We start from the raw sequence: 23,941 nt of genomic DNA on the forward strand, positions 1-23,941 counted from the left end.
CACAAGATGCTGTGGTGAGTCAGAGTAATCTAAAATAGGCCATGAATAGCTTAAAATTATTTTCAATTGCAGTCGGATATGTGGAAACGTTCTTGGGAAAACAAGGGTAAGGCTAGATATAAATATTTTAATAATTAGTGAAAGTTAAAATATGAAAAAGAAAATCCCACTTGCACTGCCAAATAGTAGTAAAAATTAGTTTTTGTTCCAGGTGGTGATTACAAAAAGACAGTTTTCTGCAGATCCAGCAAATTTATGTTTGTCCCATTGGAGCCTGAACGCAGCACTGGAGCGCTGTAGTGCTGAATTTGAGACGAATGACAAGAAAAGTCTCACAACTTAGAATAAGCGTATCATGCTGTGTAATGAATATAAAGCATTTCAAAAATAGAGGATTTTGCATGCTCATTAATTCAAATTCTTGTTTAGTTAGAGCCGCATTAACCTGCAGGTACAGAGAAGTATTATTTTAGAATTTTAGAAGCAAACAAATATTTTGCGAAAATGTTAATATGAAATCCTCCTGAGAACAGAGGGGGAAAGGATCTTTCAGTTTAACTTTTTAGGATTTGCGAGTTCACTACAGAGGACATGAATGAAAAGACTGGGGCGCCAGGATTGACACTAGGGTGTTAATTTGCGAGGGCTTTGTAAGACTAACTGAGATTTTCTGTACAGGATATTAGTACATATGACTGTGTTTTTGTATTACTTTAGTCGTATGTTTTACTTATTTGTTTATCTATTTACTTATTTGCTACGCCTAAAAATGTTCTGTTTCCTTTTGTCTAACAAGACACACAGAATATATATATATATATATATATATATATATATATATATATATATATATATATACACACACACACACACACACACACACATACATATATATATTTGCGGTTTTTTTAAGCTGCCGTGCTAACTGACTTTCTTTGCTCAGTCAGGTTGTGCGCTGCAGGTATCTCTGCTGTCCAGTCACAGCAGCTGCAGTGATCAGCGCGCTGTGTGCCTCATTACTGCCGCTGCAGCTCCACGTTCGAACCTGCAACTCGGACCAAATTAAAACCTCCCTCAGAAAAAGCCGCATGTGGTTTCCTCCTCCTGCCTCTCAGCACTGCAATGAAGGAATTTCCTCGTTTGTACTGAAATCTCTGCGCTCACAGAAATGAGGTCTCGGCCTGAGATTTCCCCGCGCTAACTGCACAACAGGAAGACCGGACCGGTCGATTCTCACCTGCATCATCTTCACCTTAGAAAAAAGAAAGTCGTACTTTTTTGCCTCTCGGACAGGACACCAACTGACTGCTGGCTGCAAAATGGATAATAATGCTGGAAATTCGGAAAAATCTCACCTCATAGACGAGAAGAATGCCAAGACATATTCACTAAAACTGCAAAGGTGGGGGAATGCTTTGCTTCATATCACTGCAGCTGCATGAAGAATAATACCACATGTAGGACGAAGTTATGTGAACACATTTAGTCATTTTGGGGCATAAACTGTGTATAAAATGGGGGGGGGGGGGGGGCACAACAATTCTTTGTTTGCTGACACTTAAAGAAAAATGCAAGTAAGCAGATTTTGTGATTTTTAATAAAAAACTCAAAATAGTATTTTTTAAATTATAATTTTAAGATAGATGCAGGAAGAATCCACTATTGTTGCACATTATCTTATAAACGTGCGTAATGAAGGCGCACTGAGAGTGGTTGTTATAGTGCACGTTGAGCAGGCTGTGGCTCTCACGGGTTGTTTTATTGAATGAACAAATTCATTTCCATGCTTGGCTTGTTTTTGGACAGCCTGTGACAAATGGCCCCGGGGCCAGTTCACTGAGCAATGCTAAAAACTCATCATCTGTCATTAGCAGAGGCTCCAGCCTGCAATCTCTCTCTCACACACACACACACACACACGCACACACACACACACACACACTCCATGTAGGTGCTTAAACCTGCTGGAGAATATCACTAAAAGGCATACACAAAGCTGGTTCGAATTTTTAATTCTAGGATAGGATAATAAAAATATTAAAACATAGTTGGAATGCGCCCCTTTTCTGGCGTATTTAACAAATAGCTCCCACATTATAGAAATACGTTGTATAGGATTTTCAAGAGGCCCACGTGTAAAAACACCACTTTTAATAATTGAATTTAAAAAAAAAAACCCACTGAGTTTAAAATATAGATGGCGGAGCAAATGAACGAAAAAAAGACGATTTTATGCACACAGTCAAAGCTGATGCAAACATGTGCATCAGCTTTGTTTGCTCAACATCCAGCCGGCTGCTGCAGAAACACACCTGGTGATTTTTCAACGCGCTGCAGAAAAAAAACAGGTGGAGACGCTCTCTCGCTTTAATATGAAATACGTGAGGAAAATCAAATGCAATCGCCCACTCAGCCATTAATCATAATCCTGCAGAATTATCTGTTAGTGTTATTTTCAGCCTTCAGAGGCCCTCATGAAGCACGTTTCCACCTCTTTGATCAACTGTTTTTAAGTCAGTGAAGCTGGTAGTTGGAAGTGAATCGATGCCTTTGATTTCACGCTTTAAAACTGGCTGTTTTATTTTTTTTTATTTTTTTTAAAGATAATTTCCAGATACAACATGATTAAAAAGAGATAAGGTGGCAGAAATATTACGCTTTATAAAGCAGGAGAAGAAAAAGGGAAGCTCCACGGGTGGGAAACACGTGTTTACTTACTTGCAAATATTAGTGCAAACTTGCAGGGCCTTTGTATTGTATTTATTTGTGTATTTTGAATCAATCAAATAAAAAAGCATATTGATCTAACATGATTTTGTAGAAATAAGTGAAATAGGCCTACTGATCATTTGGGATTCAAAGAAGTGTTCAGAAACACACACAGATGTGCATATGGCGCTACATTTGGGATTTCATGCACCATTTGCGCCGTTCTTGTGCAAGTGCACGCATGTGTTTACAGTGTCACCTTTAGCATTTTCCTCCCCAGCTGGCAGTAAAGTGACCTTTATTGTTCACATTTAAACCAAATATTTCTACAGTATTTTTGATGTATTTTAGAATAAGCAGAACTCGTAATCAAAAACACAGGAATAGATGTAAACATTAGAATTAATGTTAATAAAATAAATACGAGCATCCAACGATTCCAAAGTCAGACTTATTCAGTCTATCACTTAGAATTCATTTAATTTCCACCGCCAAATATCACCGGAGGGCTCAACCAGAAGTTCTGTTTTATCAGCTTGAATCTGCTGTTTTGTTTTTCAAGCAGTAAAAACGAAAATGATAAGAAGTTTGCATAAGTTTGGAACAATGATTGCTAATCCATTTATAAAATGTCCGAAAATAGAGTAAAAGATCATTGAAAATCAATTTAATATGGATAAGTAAAAAATACAAAAGTGGTTGGATGATTAATTAGTAAGTTGAGATAAAAAAAACTCAAAGTATTTGTTTGTAAGTGCCTGATTGTTTGAGGAGGAAAGAAGGGATGCGCCAACTGATCCTTACCCAGGTATCTCTAATGACGTTAATCCGTCCATGCAATTCACTTTTAAAGTGTTTGTAACATCTAACTGATGGCTATGCTGATGATTTTTAAACTTTGCTTTGTGCACCACTTGCAAGCTTTAGCCATGAGTCTGAGGTTACCAGGGTTAAAAAGAAATAAAAAAATCTTTCACTCTGTTTAGTGATCAGTAACTACTCTCGTGACCGGTTGATGGTGCTGTGGATTCAGTAAGGGTGTTTCCATCTTCCTGAAGATTTGTTAAATGTTTGTTAATTAATCAGAGTAAATGTGGAAAATAAATTCTGACCATTAAAATACATTTTTAGTCAAAGCCAAAATCAGGAGATTAAAACCTTTGATATCAAAGGCACAGCAGTTCTTACATTTTTCAGTCAAATGTCAGTAAGTCATTCAGCACCAAGCAGTACACTAGTGGTTACTTAATGTTTTCTGGCATGCCCAAAAAACAAAAAAGAAGGGAAAAGGTCCACACCCCAGAAAACTTGAATTTGAAAAAAAAAAAAAAATTAATAGTCAGCACATTTAATTTCAGAAAAACCAGATCTATTTAACTTTAGTCCACTGCATATTTTCCTTGATTGGTCACATCCACCTGTATAAACTCCCACAGTTTAAAAACCACTGATGTAAGCAAATAATTCCTATTCCTGGTATTTCAGTGGGAGGTCCCAAGGCTGAGGCACATCAAGTGGTTGTCATTTTAATGGATGCGACCATATTGGATTTTATTGAGAGTTTGAAAACAAATTCTTGTTAATGACCAATAGCTGATGCTGTTATCCATCATTAATCACCTAATTAACAACATCACAAATGATTTATTTTGTCTGACCAACATTGCACAAAATATTTAAGGGATTTATATATAATTTAATATACATTTTAATATACAACATAATAGGCGTGTCACTATGGATTTAATCTAATCCATGAGAATAAATATTACAGATTGAAGACCAGTGATGAAAAGGAAATGTGACTTCGGTCTGCAATGTGATGTGAAATCATCATAAACTGTAAACATGACTTATGGTGCACTGATGTGGACTTTTCTTCTCTCTGGGGAAAAACAAAGGCAAATCTCATGGGTCATTCACAAGCATTTAAAAATAAATGTTTTTGTTTACATAAAAAAGCCGGATCATCTGGATAAAACCAGGGCCTTTCATTAAGGTTAAAAACATGGACTGTTGACCAAGATCTCACCAAGTGAAAGGCTTTCAAAACCTCTAATTAAAATATTAGAAACAATTTTTTATATATATATATATATATATATATATATATATATATATATACACACACACACACACACTGCCTATTTACTAAAGCCTGCACATCACAAGTGATAAAACATAAAGATGAGGATATAATAAGATGATAATCACTTCTGTACTCCACTGATTTGTCTGCTGAAACATTAATATGCATATCTGTAAAAATAAAACACTGCTCAGTAGTTTCTCACTGCAGAGATTCTTCTGTGTGTTAACAAAAGTGCTGCGGGATGTTCTGATACAGCAGATTGCAGTTGTAATTAAATGCTTATGATTTTGTTTTTTTCCCCCGTTGGAGTTCCAAGGTCTCATTTCATTTCACAGATCACTGACTTTTCCCCGAGGTCTCTCTCTCTCTGTCTGTGCTGCCGATGCTGGGCAACAATAAACGCTGCTTACCTGCCCTGTGGGGTATTGACAAAGACATGAAATCTACTTTGAAAAGAAAATCTAATGTTAATAATCTTAAGGAGACTCATTGGGTCTGCCATATCGTCAATTTGTAAGGGTGGCAGTGAAAAAAGTACTTGAGGATGACTGCCAGAGGAATATGGCAGTCATATACATATACACATGTATATATGTGTATATGTATATATGTGTATATGTATATATGTGTATATGTATGTATATGTGTATATATGTGTATGTATGTATATATATGTGTATGTATGTATATATATGCATATGTATATACGTATATATGTATATACATATATATACACACACATATATATATATACACACACACATATATATATATATATATATATATATATATATATATATATATATATATATATATATATAATCTCTGAGATATATAATCTCTGCCATCTCTATATATATATATATTAGAGATGGACCGATCCGATATTACGTATCGGTATCGGTCCGATACTGACCTAAATTACTGGATCGGATATCGGAGAGAAATAAAAAATGTAATCCGATCCATTAAATATCAAAAAAGCACCTCAAAAAACTTGAGACACGGCATAACTCGGCTCATAACCGTAGCACGTCGGAGCAGTGTGGTCACGTGATAGAGCGGCTGTGTGTATTTGTAGCCTGCTAGCAAACATTTTATCTCCGAGGAAGTTATCTCAGATAGAAGTAAAGCAAGTGTGTAAGTTTATCTCTGAATGTTTCTAAAGCATTCCCGCGTTAAGCTTAACAACCAATTTAAAGAGCAACTGCCTCTCTCTTCCTCCCTCTGCTACTTAAATCGTGAAACTGCTTAATGATCAGCTGATCGGCTTTTCTGTCGCGAGTCCATCTCTCTTGTTTGTTTTTGGCCCACTTTGCACCAGAAAGAGGAAACCAGCGGCTGAACAACAGCAGCACTATTAAGCTTGATAAGCTGTTGTTAGAATTTATTTAATATTACTTTCTACACCAGGATCTTTTTCTATGCAGCTGACGGCTGGTAACTGTGCAGGGGCGGATCTAGCAAAGTTTAGCCAGGGGGGCCGATAGGGCATTAACAGGGAAAAGGGGGCACAAAGACATACTTTTCTTTCTTATTCTCATTTAAAATATCTAGCTTTTAATTATTTAATAATTATCTGAATCGTACACCCAAAGTTTTAATCTGATGTAAAATGTATAGAAGTCCATTACTGTATATAATAACTGTTAAGTCTAATATACCCTAGTAAGCTGTAGTACTTTTTCCTTTGGGAAAGTACCATCTGTGAATTCTGCAATTCTGTTGAAGAAAGATGTTGAATCTATTTAATTATTCTTGAAAAATAATTTATTTCTGTGAATTTTTTTCACCCTGCATCAAATTAAAGTTGATTACATTGATTAAGCATCATGAGGAAGAGGGTGGTTCCCTATTTTCTTTTGCTGGGAGTTTGCAACCCTATTAGTTAGGTCGCTTAATATTTCTGCTAAGTACTCTTTAAAATACCAGAATAGGAAGGATGGTGCAGGTTTAACTTTATTAGATTGATCAGTATTGCTGAACTATGAAATATTTTGGGTGCAGTGTGTTTTTTTTTACATACAGGTATAACAGAATAGCTTTAGTGTTGTTGTTGTTTTTTAACTTGAGTATGAACTTATACAAAAAGCAGCAAGATATTAAAAAAACATTTTTGTTGATTAAAAAACACACTATATTGGATTCATATCGGTATCGGCAGATATCCAAATTTATGATATCGGTATCGGTATCGGACACAAAAAAGTGGTATCGTGCCATCTCTAATATATATATATATATATATATATATATATATATATATATGTATATATATATATATATATATATATATATATATATATATATATATATATACACACACACATATATATATATATATATATATATATATATATATATATGTGTGTGTGTATATATATATATATATATATACACACATATATATATATATATATATATATATATATATATATATATGTATATATATATATATATATATATATGTGTGTGTATATATATATATATATATATATATATGTATATATATATATATATATATGTATGTATATTTGTGTTTACACTCACTCTTTCAAATAGATGCAAGTAAAACACAGCAGAAAATAAATAAAGTCAAAGACTAGCGGTGCTGTTGCTCTATTTTCACCTGTAAAGCAGGAGTTGGTAGGCGGAGGTTTACCCTGGTGCAGGTGTGCCGCAGCGGTCAGTGGAAGGATACGGCAGTTTCTCTGTGAGTTTCCCATTACGTGGTAGCATTCGGTGCTTGCTTGGAAGTTTAGGGGTTTTTTTTCGCTGTAAAAAGAAGTTTTCTTCCCAGGCAGTGAACAGCAGACACTAATGTTTTTGTCACTTTTTATGGAATCAAACTCAAAGTAAGGTCAGTACTTCCACGCTTTAAACACTGGACGCTCATACTCTCTCCGTACTTGATATATTATCCATTGTTGATCTGCACACAGCTGTTCTCACAAACGTTGCACTTGCTTACATCACTGTCATGAGACATTCTTGCAAAAAATCACGGTTTTAGTAACGCAGTAACGCAGCGTTCCTACATGGTAATCCCTTACTTTACTCGTTACTTGAAAAAGTAATCGGATTACAGTAACGCGTTACAGTAACGCGTTACTGCACATCTCTGGCTCAGACACAGTTATGTTTGACCTGCGATCGTCTGACTTAAACCAAAGGACTTAAAAACATTAAGACTATTCGCACTAAAAGCTGAAAGCAAAAACTAAAATGCACCAATATTTTTTTTTGTTGTTTGTACAACTTTTGTTCTTTTTAAGGTCTGTAGTGTTACACATAAAATGTATGAACAGGAAAATATGCATTACAAACAAACATAAAAGCTTTTTCTTCAAATGTGTTTTTATTTCTTAAAAGAATTGAAGCCCAGTCACCACCAGGGTCAAAACATCGTCACCACTTTGAAATAAATAGACTGCAACAAACACATAATTGTAAAAACTTTGCAATATATTGGATTTTAAATAACTTAAACTTGTATTTGCATTTCAAATATCATGTTAAACACACTTTTCAATTCTCTGGGGTGTTTTTTGCAGGTAATGTTACAGTCACAATATGTCCACCTAATTAATAGATTTGACTATTTGACTTGACAAATTAGTGCTGAATGCTACTGAGCTAGTTAAAGGCACAGCTGTGGTATTACTGCGGTTGGCTGGGAGTGTTTTCAGTGTTTAAAGCCAAGGAGCCACTTGATTAAGGAGTGCTGACCAACAACCATATAGTTTCCAATAGAAAGGTGCAATTTACTACCTAGATCAAATAAAATAAGCAGTAACTTCATGAGGTATTAATTTGCACCAGAAGTTTTGGATGAGAAAGTAAGAAAGTGCAAACAAAAACATTTGACCCTTAATAAATATAAAACCACCATTAAGTCCACCTTTAGTCAAATCAGCTTTATTTGTATAGCATGTTTAAAAGACATCAGGTGTTGAACAAGTACTGAACATAAGGATAATGTAGGCAAAATAAACAGAATAGATTAAAATAAATGGAGTAATAAGATGACAAGAAATCCATATATATGCGCATACACCTATATACAAATGCATATACTAGCATATATGTACACATGTATACACCAACATTTTAGACAGCACAGATGAAAAGTCATGAAAAAAAATGATCAGGCTTCACTGTGTTCAGTTTACCTTCAGAACGGGATTAAAAAAAATCTTGTTATGTTTGAATTTGGCAGAAGGGTTACAGATGTTAATGGCACAGATGTTTGCTTAACAGGCAGCCCTTCCCCCTGACAATGTTGCGCTGCAGGCCACACAGTGTGTTTAATGTCTGAGGATATTTTGCATGAATCTTTTGAACAGGATATTTTTTTTCTGCACACTCTGGAATTTATCATCACCCCAAGGTTTCATTGTGTGTGTGTGTGTGTGTGTGTGTGTGTGTGTGTGTGTGTGTGTGTGTGTGTGTGTGTGTGTGTGTGTGTGTGGTTTTCTCTCGTGTCCCGTTGGTACAATTGAACAGAATCTGTTTTCCGCCTGGCTGCTTCTTTTGAGGTTGGACATCTTCGAAGACGAGTGTGTGTGTGATAATCGTACAGCGCTCGCAATCTCCTGTGTGAAGAGTGTGACATTAAAGTGTGTGTCTGGTTATCTCAAGTGAGGCCAAATTAGCTTTTTTCCACCTCATTAGTCACATCATCGAATCCTCCCCCACGCATGATAAGAACAGCAACCTGTGTGTGTGTGTGTGAGAGAGAGAGAGACAATGATGGAAAGGTCAGCATTTTCTTTTATTCTCAGCAGTAATCCAGTCGGGTCTGCATCTTGCCAGGGTTCAAGTATACATAGATGTGTAATGTCCAGATTGAACACTGAAAAATTTCACTTTCAAATGAAAAGCATCTTATTTTAGATAGGCAAGATGGTGTTAAATGAAAAGATTCTGTATTTATGTGCAAAATGAACAGAATGGCAACTATTAAATGACTACAGTATTATTTATTTTACCACTGCTACTGTTTTAATTTACTAAATTACCAAATAAACAGGCCAGATTATTAGGTATTAGGTAATTTATTCAGTTGTTCACTATTACATATATTTACCAGTCACATGGCAGCAACTCAGCAACATTTAGACCCAGAACCTTGTTCCATCTGTGCTATAAGAATTAAGGCAGTTCTGAAGACAAAAGATTGTCCAACCCAGTACTAGTGAGGTGTAACTAATAAAATGGCTGCTGAGTGTACATATGTTTTTGTATTCTAATCAACTTCCTTCAGATTCCTTTGGAATTACCTGGTACTGGGTTTGAATGGTTGTCTGTTGTCTCCGTGAATCTCTGTGGTTGATGGGTGACCAGAACTGGGTACACCCTTCTTCTTGCCAAACAACAGCAGGTATAGTCTCCAAACCTTGGCAGTCCTAATAGGATTAATGGTAAATAAAATGGATGGATGGCGTATTAAAAAAAACATTTATCTATTTGTTGTTATATGTTTGATGTTTGGGCAGCGCTTGGCTTCAAGTTTACAGTCTGATTTATTATACACAAGAAGCACTAATTTTATAATTTGCTTGTCAAAGGATTGTTACACTTTCTTAAGTTTTTTTTGTTGTTGTTTGCTGTTTATTCGTTGTTGTTGTTGTTTGTTTGTTTGTTTTTACAACATTTTGGTCAGATATGACTTTCATTCACAAATTTGTTCTCAAATAAAACACTGCTGTAACCTGGATGAATAGAAAACGACACAACGCACAAGACCTAAGATGGAGCGCTTATGAGTTATTAAAACTCAGGAGCAGTCGTGACGTGAAGTTCTGGACTGTAAAACAGGGCAGTCTGTTCACCCTCCTTCACTGTCAGCATGAATCGATTTTAATGGGTTCTTCATCGAACGAAACAGCGCACCATTCTTTCACTTAAGTGAACACTGACTGCGATGCACTTTGTCAGGTTTCCACTTTGTAAACCATTGGGACTCTATCAAAAGATGCTGTGCTGTAACATTAGCTAAAAAAAAAAAAATCAGTTCACTCAACACCTAAAACACCTCAGCTGTTACAAGGATGGACAAAAAGCCAGCCTCCATGAGATCAGACAGGGGTTTTACTAAGGCTGAAATTACATTGTTTTAACAGACATGTCGGTCAGAAGATACAAAAATAATTCCATCCATCCATCCATCCATCCATCCATCCATCCATCCATCTTTATCCGCTTTATCCGGGGCCGGGTCGCGGGGGCAGCAGCCTAAGCAAAGAGGCCCAGACCTCCCTCTCCCCAGCCACCTCCTCCAGCTCATCCGGGGGAACACCAAGGCGTTCCCAGGCCAGCCGAGAGATATAATCTCTCCAGCGTGTCCTGGGTCTGCCCCGGGGCCTCCTCCCGGTGGGACATGCCTGGAACACCTCACCCAGGAGGCGCCCAGGGGGCATCCTAGTCAGATGCCCAAACCACCTCAGCTGGCTCCTTTCGACGTGGAGCAGCAGCGGCTCTACTCTGAGCCCCTCCCGGATGGCCGAGCTCGTGGCCATAGGTGAGGGTAGGGACGTAGATCGACCGGTAAATTGAGAGCTTCGCTTTTACACTCAGCTCCCTCTTCACCACGACGGACCGGTGCAGCATCTGCATTACTGCAGCTGCAGCCCCAATCCGTCTGTCGATCTCCGGCTCCCTTCTCCCATCACTCGCGAACAAGACCCCGAGATACTTAAACTCCTCCACTTGGGGCAAGACCTCATCCCCGACCCGGAGTGGGCACTCCACCCTTTTCCGGCTGAGAACCATGGCCTCAGATTTGGAGGTGCTGATCCTCATTCCCGCTGCTTCACACTCGGCTGCGAACCGCTCCAGTGCGAGCTGGAGGCCCTCACCCGATGAAGCCAACAGAACCACATCATCCGCAAAAATCAGAGATGAGATCCTGAGGCCACCAAAGCGAAAGCCCTCCGCCACTTGGCTGCGCCTAGAAATCCTGTCCATAAAAATTATGAACAGAACCGGTGACAAAGGGCAGCCCTGACGGAGCCCATCACCCACCGGGAACGAGTCCGACTTATTGCCGGCAATGCGAACCAAGCTCTTGCAACGGTTGTATAGGGATTGAATGGCCCGTAGCAATGGGCCAGACACCCCATACTCCCGCAACACCTCCCACAGGACACCCCGAGGGACACGGTCGAATGCCTTCTCCAAGTCCACAAAACACATGTAGACTGGTTGGGCAAACTCCCATGCACCCTCAAGTATCCTCGAGAGGATGAAGAGCTGGTCCAGTGTTCCGCGACCAGGACGAAAACCGCATTGTTTCTCCTGCATCAGAGGTTCGACTAGCGGACGAACTCTTCTTTCCAGCACCCTGGCATAGACTTTCCCGGGGAGGCTGAGCTACAAAAATAATTTATTTTCTTAATAAGTAGATTTATCTTTAAATGCACCCATCACACTGCAGACTAGCTCACATCTTCAAGTATAATGCTTTCTGTCTGAACAGCCAAGCATGATTTATATTATTTATACTGTATATAGTGCTTTTCTATTTTCACTGACCTCATTTAACAATGCATTAAAACTGAGCTTTGGAGCACATGTTATCTACCTCTCATTTATGATCAGTGTAGAATTACCAGTTAACCCAGCATGCTTGTCAGTTAGGGTTTGAACTGGGAACTGTCTCTGTGACAACACTCATATTTATTATTTTATATTTATTATTTATTTAATAGTCCAAGTTACTCACATCATTATACAGAAAATGTGAGATGTAAACATGCCAAAATTGCTAATTTCCTTCTTTCCCAGGGAAGGTCACATAAAAGCTTTAGAATAAACAAATGCATAAAAATATATAACAAATGAAACATCAAAAAACACAGCGAACAACACTCTGTTCATTCATTACCTGAAAAAAAATCAAACATTACAGCTGATACAGGTGATTTAACCAAGTATGTTTAAATGTGGTGCTGAAAGCTAGAGCAACAGCACAATACTGCAGGTGTAAGATTATAATGGCAGCCCTGTGCATCATAGGTAGGTTCTTCAGGAGGAACAGCTTGAGGGTCACATTGTTTGATCAGGAGCAGCTAAATGATAATAGCATCCTTCATGGCAAGCTCACTCATTCAACCTGTGAAAATATACTATTGTTTATTTTCTGCCCCCCTGCAGCTCCTTTCCAGACTCCAAAGAACATTATTCAGACTTCCCTTTAAAGAATGGAGGCATGTCGGGCGCCATCGAGCTGAAACGACCCGTCGGCGCTCACTGCCACGGCCCCAAAGCGTCGGCATGCGAGGAGAGCGTGGACAAGCTGCTGGCCAAGAAGAAACTCTACATCGCTTCAGCAGTCTGCCTCGTCTTCATGATCGGCGAGGTCATAGGTAAGAAGCACCAAGAAAAGAAATGAATGAGAAAAGAAAGCAGCTTAAATGGTGACCTAATTTGTTATGTGCCTTCTCAACCATGTGGACATAAATAAACTTCCCTACTGGATATTCACACATCATAAAGTGTGGAGATTTGTGTGGGACACAATACTTATGACAAGAAGATGGTTATAAGCACTTATAAAGCATAAGAAGCTATTACATTTGACCAAATGATCACTTTTGACGGGAGCAATAAAATCATGCAGACAAGTGTTCATGCAGACGTTAGTATCATTATAAGCATCACAGCAAGAAATGCTTCAGTGGTGAACTATTGAGGAACTCCTTTATTTCCCTGTAAAAGTGTAGGTTCGTTTTTCTTTTTGTAGTGTAACTTTTTTACTGTTAAGAGAATAAAATGGTGGCTGACATTCACTGGCTGGTTGCACGGATATTTAAAATGATCTATAAGAATAAAATTGCTCTTTTACCTGAGGCAACTGAGGCTTTAAATCACATGTTTAATATACCTCTGAGTGTCTAAGATGGGTGTATTTAAAAGCTATTAAAAGAGATGTTATTACCCAGCAGGTACTTTCACAGTTGGCGAGCTACGACACACTTCACTTTTTAATAAAAATCTTTTTTATTAGCTAAATGTGAATGAAAATAAACACAGCTTCACACTTTCTGTTTGCTCTGTTCTGTTTGGATATCGTATTCAACATTTACATAACAAAAAAAGTGACATGAGTTGGATTATGTCTCTTTCCTTATCTTTAAGCAGACTATTATAAACGCAGTCTCATGGCTCATATACATTATCATTTGTGCCCAGTGTCATTTATCCTCCTGATTTACAGGAGGCTACCTGGCCCACAGCCTGGCCATCATGACTGATGCGGCCCACCTTCTGACAGACTTTGGCAGCATGATGGTGAGCCTGTTCTCCCTGTGGATCTCCTCCAGACCGCCCACCAAAACCATGAACTTTGGTTGGCACAGATCAGGTGAGAATAATAAGAATTCAAATTCAGCTTCATGTCGACTGGATGCTGGAGACAAACATTTCGTATATGCATTATATTGCTGGTCATTTGTAGGAGTCCCTGGGCCTGAGTAATTTTGTGTAGAGTTTCTTTTATTTTGTCCATGTAAACTCCACATGGGCAAAACTTGCTTGAGTCACTAGATGTATTGTGGCTATCCTGGTTGCATGCACTGGTGTATCCCTGTGTAAAAGTTGGGGCAGGTAATGTCAGCCTGGATTGATGGTCTCACTTTTTAAGAAAACTAGAACTAGAGGCTGTTTTCTAACTTCAAGTGATCACTTTCATCAGCCTGCCTGAAAACATCTACACCAAGATACAGGAGAGAAGAATCTAATGTGGCCTTCTTTCAGTTTTGATGTGTTTTATGAAGAAGGCATTTAAACATGTCCCTCTGGTTTTCTGTGGGGAGTTCTCCAAGAGTCCAGTGGTGCTGCAGTTTGGTAAAGGGTTCCTCTTTGTTACCAACTTTGTTCATAATTCTTATGGACAGGATTTCTAGTTGCAGTCAGTCTGCTGCTGCTTCTCCTTGAAAGGAGACAATTAAGGTGGTTTGGCTATCTGAGTAACACACCTACCACCTCCTAGCTGAAATGTTTCTGGCATAGTATGGGATGAGGACCTGGAGTAGACCCAGGATACACTGCAGAAATTATGTCTCTCGGCTGGCTTGGGAACACTTTAGTGCCCACCTCACAAGAGCTGGAAGCTGTGGTTGTAGAGAGGGAGGCCTGGTCTAAGACAGGGAACTGGTGATTGAGGCCATCAACGTATTAGTAAAGTCAGTTTAGTTTAAGCTCAGAAGAAGCCGTTTAATTTTAAATGTATATGGTCAGCAGCATACAATAGATGTGCCTCCTTATTATCTGTGATGAAGTGCATGACTACAACAAAGTATTAAAGGTTCATGATTTTCTTCTCCTTCCAGAGATCCTCGGGGCATTCATCTCAGTCATGTCCATCTGGATCGTCACTGGAGCTCTGGTCTATTTGGCCATTGAGAGGATCGTACGTAACGACTATGAGATTGATGGACACGTCATGCTGGTCACCTCTGGCTGTGCTGTCATCGTCAATATTGTGTGAGTGCTTCACACCTTTAAAAGTATATTAACGCTTGTAAAAACTTTGCTCTCCATTTATGTTTTTGCTATTGATACCATTACATAATATTACTATTACTTTTACTATTAATAAAAAAAATTACAAATATTTTACTAACAAAAAGCATAGACAGTATTTAAAAGATGGCTGTAATACAACTGATGACCCTTTGTCTCGTTTCCTTTCTCTAGCATGGCGTACATCCTCCACCATTCGACCACCTTCCACGCTCACGGCAGCGGTTACCACCAGATTGACGAGGATGGTCAGAGCCCCGTGGTTCATGGCCACTCGCACGCCCTCCTCGGCAGTCATGGTAACACAAGTGTCCGTGCTGCCTTCATCCACGTGGTGGGAGACCTGCTGCAGAGTGTCGGCGTCATGGTGGCGGCGACCATCATCTACTTCCGGGTCAGATAAACAGATGTATTACATGATATAAAACAGAGTCATATTAAAAGCACAAAGACATGCAGGTACATGCATATTTGTATTCTGAGCATTAGAGAATTATATTTGAATGTGTACAAAGAAACCATGCATGGTTTCTTATGTATTATGGATGAAAGATTCAAGCATTTCTGTTGTGTTGCAAGACGTTCCTGTTTTTGTGCCTGGAGCACTTTAGTGCCTCGTGACTGTGGAAATCACCATCTGACGCCCTTTTCCTCGCTCTTTAAGGTGTCCTTAACCTCTTTTCTTTCTTTCAGCCCGAGTATAAAGTAGCAGACCCCATCTGCACGTTCCTATTTTCTGTCTTTGTTCTCTGCACCACTGTCACCATCCTCAGAGACGTCTTTAGGATACTCATGGAAGGTATTAAACAATCAACAGCTTCTTATGTTCTAAATACTTTTTCATATTTTAATAGTGTAATCATATACTGTACCTGATAGTTCCCATGAAGTATGGAGTATTTTTGTTATTATGGAAAAGGGGTACTTCACACCAGATTTACACATGTGTTTTTCCTCTTGCTTGTTGCGCCACGGATCTATCTACATACTGGTCTGTGGAGATCAGCTGTAGAAATGCCTGTCTTTGAGTGCAGGAGGGAACTGACTTTGTGGGCTCAAAATGGAAAAACATATATTTGAAAAACTCACAAACTCTTGTCAGAAATTATAATGCAGTTACTCAAAAAAAACCCAAAAACCCATGTAATGATAACAAACCCTGTTGTACGTCAATAAATTTGATATTTATTTATTTATTATAATTTAATTAAACACATTGAAGTTCAAAGATTTGATTCAAAGCAAAAAAATTACAATTGCAACATAATATCTCCAGAAGTTCTTTAAATGGAATTATAACAAATTCAATGAAATCCAATAAGTCCAGTACGAAATCAGGCCAGTTTTTGTGTCCTAAGGTTGTTGTCCTGAAAAAAAAACCCTGCATCACACTGAAACTTTTTAAAAAGATTGTCCAGAAAAAATAATTTTTTCAATACTGTGATAAATGTTTAATGTGAAGATGCTTTAGATACAACGGGTTCATCTGTAGCTGGATTTGACATGAATGATTATTATTTATCTTTCTTCTTTTATTGTGTTAAATCTGAGGTTTAAAATCTAGTTCACAATTTTCCTTACATGCTGATTGTGGCATCAAGGGCAGATGTTATATAAGCTGTAGCTCCTGTCACACCCTTTCAGTTTGAAATCTAAATAAAGATAAAATAAGATAAAATAAAAATATAACTGTTATAGCGTCTCCTCCTCTCTAGGCTTGGCTTAGAGTGACTTAAATTTCTTCTTCATATGGTGAAGTTGAGGGTCTGTGCAGATGTTTGCATGCCTGCTTCCTTTTTCTGCGAGTGAAGACTCAGCTGCAGAGTCTTTGCATTACAATGCACCAAACATGGATGCAACCCAGGTGGTTGACTTTAAAGAAGTATAGCAGGAATGACTGCTCAGCCGTGGTTTCTCCAGCTGTTTGTGTTTGCAGCAGAGTATAATCGAGGCCTTACTGTGCAGAAGAAACTGTGCAACTGCCCGTAACAAGAAGCTCAGGCTAACAGCAGAATGTAATGATTAATGACAGCTCCCTTGTTGTAATTTCAATTACATGCTTCTTTTGGTTAGCAAATATAGTTTAGTAGGAAAAAAAAACACACAGTTCCCAGTGAAACTGCTTAAAACTAAATTGGTGGATTTGATTTAATTTATATATATATTTTTTTTGGTAAATCTATCACAGTTGGTGGAAAAATACATTGTGCAGTTTGTCAAATTATATTTTTGTTGCCTTAAACACCACAAACTACCTTTGCCTATATTCATGGGTACCCAGGTGCCAGATATCGCGAAAAGTAGATGATAAACAGGAATACGAGCCAAAGAAAAAAAACACAAAAAAATCCAACAAACATAAATCTGATTTTTATTTTCTGACTCTTCAAGCTATAAATTCAGTGTCTCAGCTTGATATGAGATTGGAAAAGGGAGAAACAGCCAGCCTACCAATACCTATAAACTTCAGTGTTGTTAAAGCCAGCAGCTTGTTTTAGGTCAACGGTCAGAAACAAGCATGCAGCTACCCTGCATCAGTTTATGCTGTTTATTAGAAAAAACTCTTTTGAGAAAGGTTGAATATTGCTTTAAATTAAGCTTATGTGATATTTCTGACCATGATGCCTGCAGCTAGGATCCAGCTGTCAGGCTTTGACCTGGTATGAAAAAGGTTAACATCACATGTTGCAAAGGACAGTTATGTCATGCGGAAGTGCAAAAAACAACATGTTTGGAGCCTAACTGAAGTATTCATGATATTCATGCTTCAGATATGTATGTCCCCAAGCTCCACATGGCATGTTTGTGTAAAACAGCAGAGAAACACGTCTGTGGTTTTCCTAGCACAGAACAAAGAGCAGGAGGACAGATGGTCACATGCTGGGGATGCCACCTCAGTTTGGTGTCAATGAGCAAAATGATAACGTGCATGAGAGCCATGTATCTGATGTAATACTGTATACATACATCAGAGTTTTAATACTTGTATTTATGATTAGTTTGCATTTATATTTCTTTTTGGGTTGAATTTACTTTCAGTTTGTTTCCCTTTTAGGTTTGTCTGTTTATATAGTTTGAAATGTCCAATTTTAGCCTATTTTTATTACTTTCACTGTTAGTTTTAGTGTTTTTATAATCTTAATGTAGAAATATTTCCCAGATTTATGATCTTCAGAATAGATATTGTAGTACACAAAACAAATTTTGAAGGCAGTCATGCAACTACCTTAGTCTCATGTTCAGGAATGCCTCCTGCACATTGTCTCTATAGTTTTAGTGACTAGTTTAATTAACTACTGTATAACTAGTCATGATTTTAGTCAAATTTGACTTCTTTTCAACCTGTAGATCAGTAAATTAAAATATATTACTGTGTGCTTATCGAGGAATAATGTTGTTCTGTATACCAGGCCAAAATCAGCTAGACAAAGTCTCTGTGTAAACCATCTGAAGCAAACTGTTTGCATGTGAGCCACACATTCACAGACGTACTGTTAACTTGGTGTGTCTTAATTTTGATGGCCCGTTGTTTTTCAGGGTCCCCTAAAGGAATCGAGTTTAACTCGGTGAAGGAGGTGCTGCTGTCTGTGAAAGCTGTGAAGTCCATGCACTGCCTGCACCTCTGGGCTCTGACTCTGGGCCAGGCGCTGGTTTCTGTTCACCTGGCCGTAGGTAAAGTAACACACTGATCTACAGACTCGTACAGTGCATAGTACAGTGAGATGCACAGGGAATTAAAAAAAAAAAAAAGTCTAAGAATACAGTTCCACAAACTTTCCAGGTCGGCAGGGTTCAAAATTAAAGAGAGAAAAAGACAGAGCAGAAGAATTCAATAAAAGCTGATAAAGAGGAAATCAGTATAAATAACTAAGAAGCTGGGAGTGGGACTTTATAAAAGAGCACGATCATTTGGTCATAATTAGAAAAAATAAACTGCATTGTCATTAGGCTACTTTAACCAGACATTAAAAGCTCCACATGGCTGATGAGCATATTCCGATATGGGAAGAGAAAACTGTGATACGAAATTGTGGATTTCTGTGTTACACCCCTAACAGACCACAGTAGAGTAAACCACACTCGCTCTGTTGATTTTTACCTTCTTGTTTCACCACCAGAGGAGGGCACTGATCAGCAGTCTGTGCTGCAGGAGGCCACTGACCTACTCCATACCAAGTTTGGTTTCTACAGCATCACCATCCAGGTAGAGCTCTACTCTGAAGACATGAGCTACTGCTCCCACTGCCAGGACCCCAGTGACTGATAAACAACCAGAGTGGACTGGACCCAGCAGGACATGGACGACTAAGACACATTGTCATTCTCTCCTGGTGGTCTGGAGTCGTGAGGGATGTATTCACAGAGCAGCTTCCCTTCAAGGAAAGAATTTTTTGGTTGTTTTTGCCATTAAGTTTTAAAAGATTTGACAGTGACATCATGCTTGTGCTGATAGTAGAGTCCTGATACCAAAGCTCCATGCTAACGTGGAATATGCCAGTTAATTCAAAGTCCTTCAAAAAGTTGTGGCATGCTTTTTTTCCATCACAAACTGAGACAATTTCACAAGAATCATCAGGGTGAAGCTGTCCTTGGGGTTGCTGGTGCTAGCTTGTAAGGAAATTTTCAAGAATAAAGGAAAGTAGGGCCCTGAAAAAAAACATATTTTACCAAAAATCTGACCTCTTCTAATTAATTTCCTCAACAAAACAAAGATCACATCACAATACTATTTATATAAGGACCACTAATATCTTATTTCCAGTAATATGGTGCCAGTTCTGCTCTGTTCTACCTTGGTGCCTTTTAAGAATCAGCCCACTGGTTATCTGTAAAGTTACTGGCAGAAACTCGAGTACTTATCATGGAAATAACTTTATGTGGTAGCTCCTTCATAATGACAGATGTCCATCTTTGGGGTGAGAAATTTCGTGGTGTAGAGATGGTGCCCACTTTTGGTCACAAGTACCACTTTTTTTGGTGGAAATGCCTGTGCACAAGCTCATTAGGTTGAAAATAGATATAAGTGATCCATAGAAATGATCAATAATAGTAATTGTTCTCCATCAGACACCCTATTTTAAATTAAGAACAGTCATACCAGCTAAAATTCAGAAGTTATGAGTTATACTTTACCATAAATTCTGTATTAAAACACCTTCAAGACACAGTGACATTAGTTATTGATGTCACTGTGTATTAAGTTTTTATTTGTTTCTTTAAAAGAAAAAAACAATTGTTTTACTTGCGCCTCAGCAGTAATAATTAGCACAGTTTACAAAGTTAGTATTATGTTGCATTACATAAGTAGTGTTACTCGATAATGAGACAATAGACGTTCAAAGAAAGTGTTTATTGAGATCCTGAATTAAGAGAGGTGAAGCTTCTTTGTTCCACTGAGTTCTGTACAACCAGAAGCCTCATTGAAACTCAAGGAGTCGCCCCCTGCTTGTCAGAAGGAAGGATGCCCATTTCAGACATTTGAACAACAAATAAATCTGAGGAATTTTCTGAAATTATTTTTTTCAGCCACTTCTTGATTAATGCAACTTTCTTGCTCATTTTAAATGATAAAATGACTTAAAAAATTAAGCCATTGTGAAAGGTGATGAATTGCACGTTTTTAATTTTGCAAGTATTTTTTTATAGTTGTCTTCTACAATTGAAAGGCAGTAATTGTAGTAAAATCCCTTCTTTCAAAAAGATGCTGAATCACTCAAACACTTTAATTCAATCAACTGTGAAATTAGTGTAAGTTCCACAAAACAGGAACAGTCTCCTCAAAGTCTTCTTCAAATTGCTAAAAAATAATTAAAAACACTTTTAAAGCACCACAGGAGATTGATTTTGCTGACGTGATTAAAGGCACCTGTGTAGATGTTTGTCCAAAGTAATTTTCAGATTATCTTCTGGGCAATTAATCAAATGTTTCCAATTAATTTATGAACATCAGCTTTACTCTGTAACAAGAACATAAGGTAATAAATAAGAGGCATAAGCTATATCATCTGCTGCAGATGTTAATATGGAGCACCTGAGAAAACTCTACTACAGACACATGGATGTCTGTTGTATCAGCTCTACCAGACCCACTACAGTGTAGTCATCTCTATGCAAGGCTTGCAAGCATAACATATCTTTAGTGCTAAAGTGTTAAAAAGCTCACTGATGATTGATTTCTGACATTTCTTTGTGCACGTTTCAAGTACCTGTAACATGCTGTCTTATGAGTAAGAATAACAATAACTCTTTAAAAATCTTTTAATTTTGTCTGTACTCTTGGTCACCAAAGACCACATTGTGCTGTTACTAAAGACCACAGGGACGTCATGAGACACAAACAGGAAAGGACATAACAATTAAATTGTTAAAGAACAATGTTCATTCTTAAAAGGAAATGTTGGAGGCATGTGGCACTAAAGGTGTCACATGCAAAATGTGTGCAGCTCTTCAGTAATAAACTCACATATAAGTTTACACTTTTGTTTTCACTTTAGAAAATACATAAAGACGTATTCATTTTTCCACCAAACAAAGGGAAACGTGTTCCTTCTCATGATTGATAAGCACTTTGACAACAAAGAGTTTCAGAATCACAATTAGCTTTCCAAAACGACCTTTAAAAACAGACACGATCAAATCTGTGTTGCATGTGTAGCTCAGAGCTGTTTATATAATGGTGGGCAGAGTATCCATATGGATTGAGCAGAAGGAAAATGAATGGAAAGTGTCAGACTGAAAAAGCATTCACCTACCTCCACTGTCAGATCTGAGTGGACATTTGGGTCTGAGGGCAAAAATGATTTAGTTCTGGAGCCGGACGATTAGTTTCAGCTGCTGTCATCTATCTCATCTCTCTCTCATTCTTCCTGCAGACATCCATCTACTGTATGTTTCTCCATTTCCTGGGCTTTCATCAATCCATCTGCTCTCCATCCATTCATGTTTTGCAAGTCATGAAGCATCAGCTTCCTCTTACCTTTTTATAGACTGGGCTATGACTTTATGCATATCTGACACAAATCTGTTATATTTTTGTTTTGCTTTGTTTTTGACCACAGAAGAAGGCAATGCTTATTTTTTTGTACTGGAATCCAACCAATCCCAAAGAGCTAGGAGAAATTCAAAAGGCATTCCAAATAAGAGACTGGGCCTAGAGACCTAAACATTTTGTTAACTTTCCCCAGAATTGTGGACAGATTACTGAACATAGACCAAGAAGCCCAAGAGATTAGTCCAGGGTCCAGTTTGTTTAAAGTGACTGTCAGTCAGTCTACTACAGAGAAACACAGAAATATGAAGACAAGAAAAACTATATGAACAAAAGTAACGGGACACCTACACACCACACTTACAGGAGCCGCACCACTTGCAGCTGATCATATAATTTCTAGGAGGGAGAAATTTCATGAAATACCTTGTTGCAACTGTGGATCCTATCACTGTACTGTGTCCAAATTCATTGGGCTCTTTAAAGTGACCCATTCTTTCACAAATGTTTACAAAGGCAGACCGCATGGCTAGATGCTTGATGTGATAAGCTTGTGGCAATAGGACTGAAAACACCTCTATTTAAAGATTAAGAGGTGTGGTCCAGTACATTTGTTCATATAGTGTAGTGTTCCTATACTGTACTTTAACTAAAAACAATCACAGAATGAATGCAGAGGACCCCCCCCCCACCCCACCCCCACTAATTTTACATCAATCTGGCCAACAGTTTGTTTTGTTTGTGTTCAAAATCATGATGTAGCTGTTGGGGTGCTTAGAGGACAAGAACAAGCTAGCAAGCAGAAAGTTTGGGCTGATGATAGTTTTAAGAATGGGCTGTAATCACACTGTCCACTGGGGACCATGAATATCCACAGGAAGTTTCACACCAATCTTTTCAAAAGTTATAATTTGGCCTAAAGAGTCACAAAAAGACAAACTGGATCATTTATAAAGAAAAATGTAAAGATACCTCCTCTGGTGAGCAGGAATGGGGACATTTTCATAGCAAGCTCTCCGTTAAATTGGTTTGTACTAGTTCATTTTGTACAGTGCAGAAAAAGTGATGGCACTGTGATAGGGGGTAATGCAATCATCACAATCAAAGTTTAACTGAGACATCCTCTGGGGACCATGAATATCCACAGCACGCTTTACAGCGAGGTCATTAGTTACACTGAAGATGGCACTTAGACCCGAGCACTTAAGACTTACAATTACATATAATTACATAAAAAATTCACAGCATTTTAATGGAAAATGTCCACTATTTTAATGTATCCATTGCTTTTGGTGTCATTTCCGTGTAAATTCACCATAATTTTTCTTTTTTTCTATTAGATCTAATCCTCTGGGGACAATGAATATGTAAATTAAGTCTTAGAGCAACATGATTATGGTGATTATCTATTAAGTGCCTCCCTCCTTTGGCATGAGAGGAAAAGCTATTTTATGACCAAACCGGAAATTTTAGAGGGCATCACCTTGGGACTTGCTCTCTGGTTGTTTCATTCTAAAACATTTTGAGGTGATGGTGGAGCTGGGTATCTTCAACATTATAAGAATTCACTGTCTTAGATCCACAAACACCCACAGCATGTTTTATGGAGATTTCAGATTTAGTTT

General features: G+C 38.0%; 1 protein-coding gene across 1 annotated transcript; it reads left to right on the forward strand.

The window, feature by feature from the left end:
- The first annotated feature begins 942 nt into the window (after nucleotides 1-942).
- slc30a2 (solute carrier family 30 member 2) lies at nucleotides 943-20,823 on the forward strand. The gene is made up of 8 exons (XM_085134284.1): nucleotides 943-1,402; nucleotides 12,959-13,170; nucleotides 14,022-14,168; nucleotides 15,136-15,289; nucleotides 15,503-15,722; nucleotides 16,022-16,127; nucleotides 18,866-19,000; nucleotides 19,447-20,823. Exons 1-8 carry the CDS (start codon nucleotides 1,320-1,322, stop codon nucleotides 19,590-19,592), a joined length of 1,203 nt encoding a protein of 400 aa, XP_084990410.1. The 5' UTR covers nucleotides 943-1,319; the 3' UTR covers nucleotides 19,593-20,823.
- The last annotated feature ends 3,118 nt before the right edge of the window (nucleotides 20,824-23,941 follow it).

This window comes from Neolamprologus multifasciatus, chromosome 15 (genome assembly GCF_963576455.1).
Source record: "Neolamprologus multifasciatus chromosome 15, fNeoMul1.2, whole genome shotgun sequence".
Taxonomy (NCBI): Eukaryota; Metazoa; Chordata; class Actinopteri; order Cichliformes; family Cichlidae; genus Neolamprologus; species Neolamprologus multifasciatus.

Excerpts from the sequence above, each read along its gene's own strand:
- slc30a2 (XM_085134284.1), top strand. The coding sequence starts at position 1,320 with ATGGATAATAATGCTGGAAATTCGGAAAAATCTCACCTCATAGACGAG. Across the intron at positions 1,403-12,958 it reads TATTCACTAAAACTGCAAAG|CTCCTTTCCAGACTCCAAAG; the intron begins GTGGGGGAATGC and ends GCCCCCCTGCAG. Across the intron at positions 13,171-14,021 it reads CATGATCGGCGAGGTCATAG|GAGGCTACCTGGCCCACAGC; the intron begins GTAAGAAGCACC and ends CCTGATTTACAG.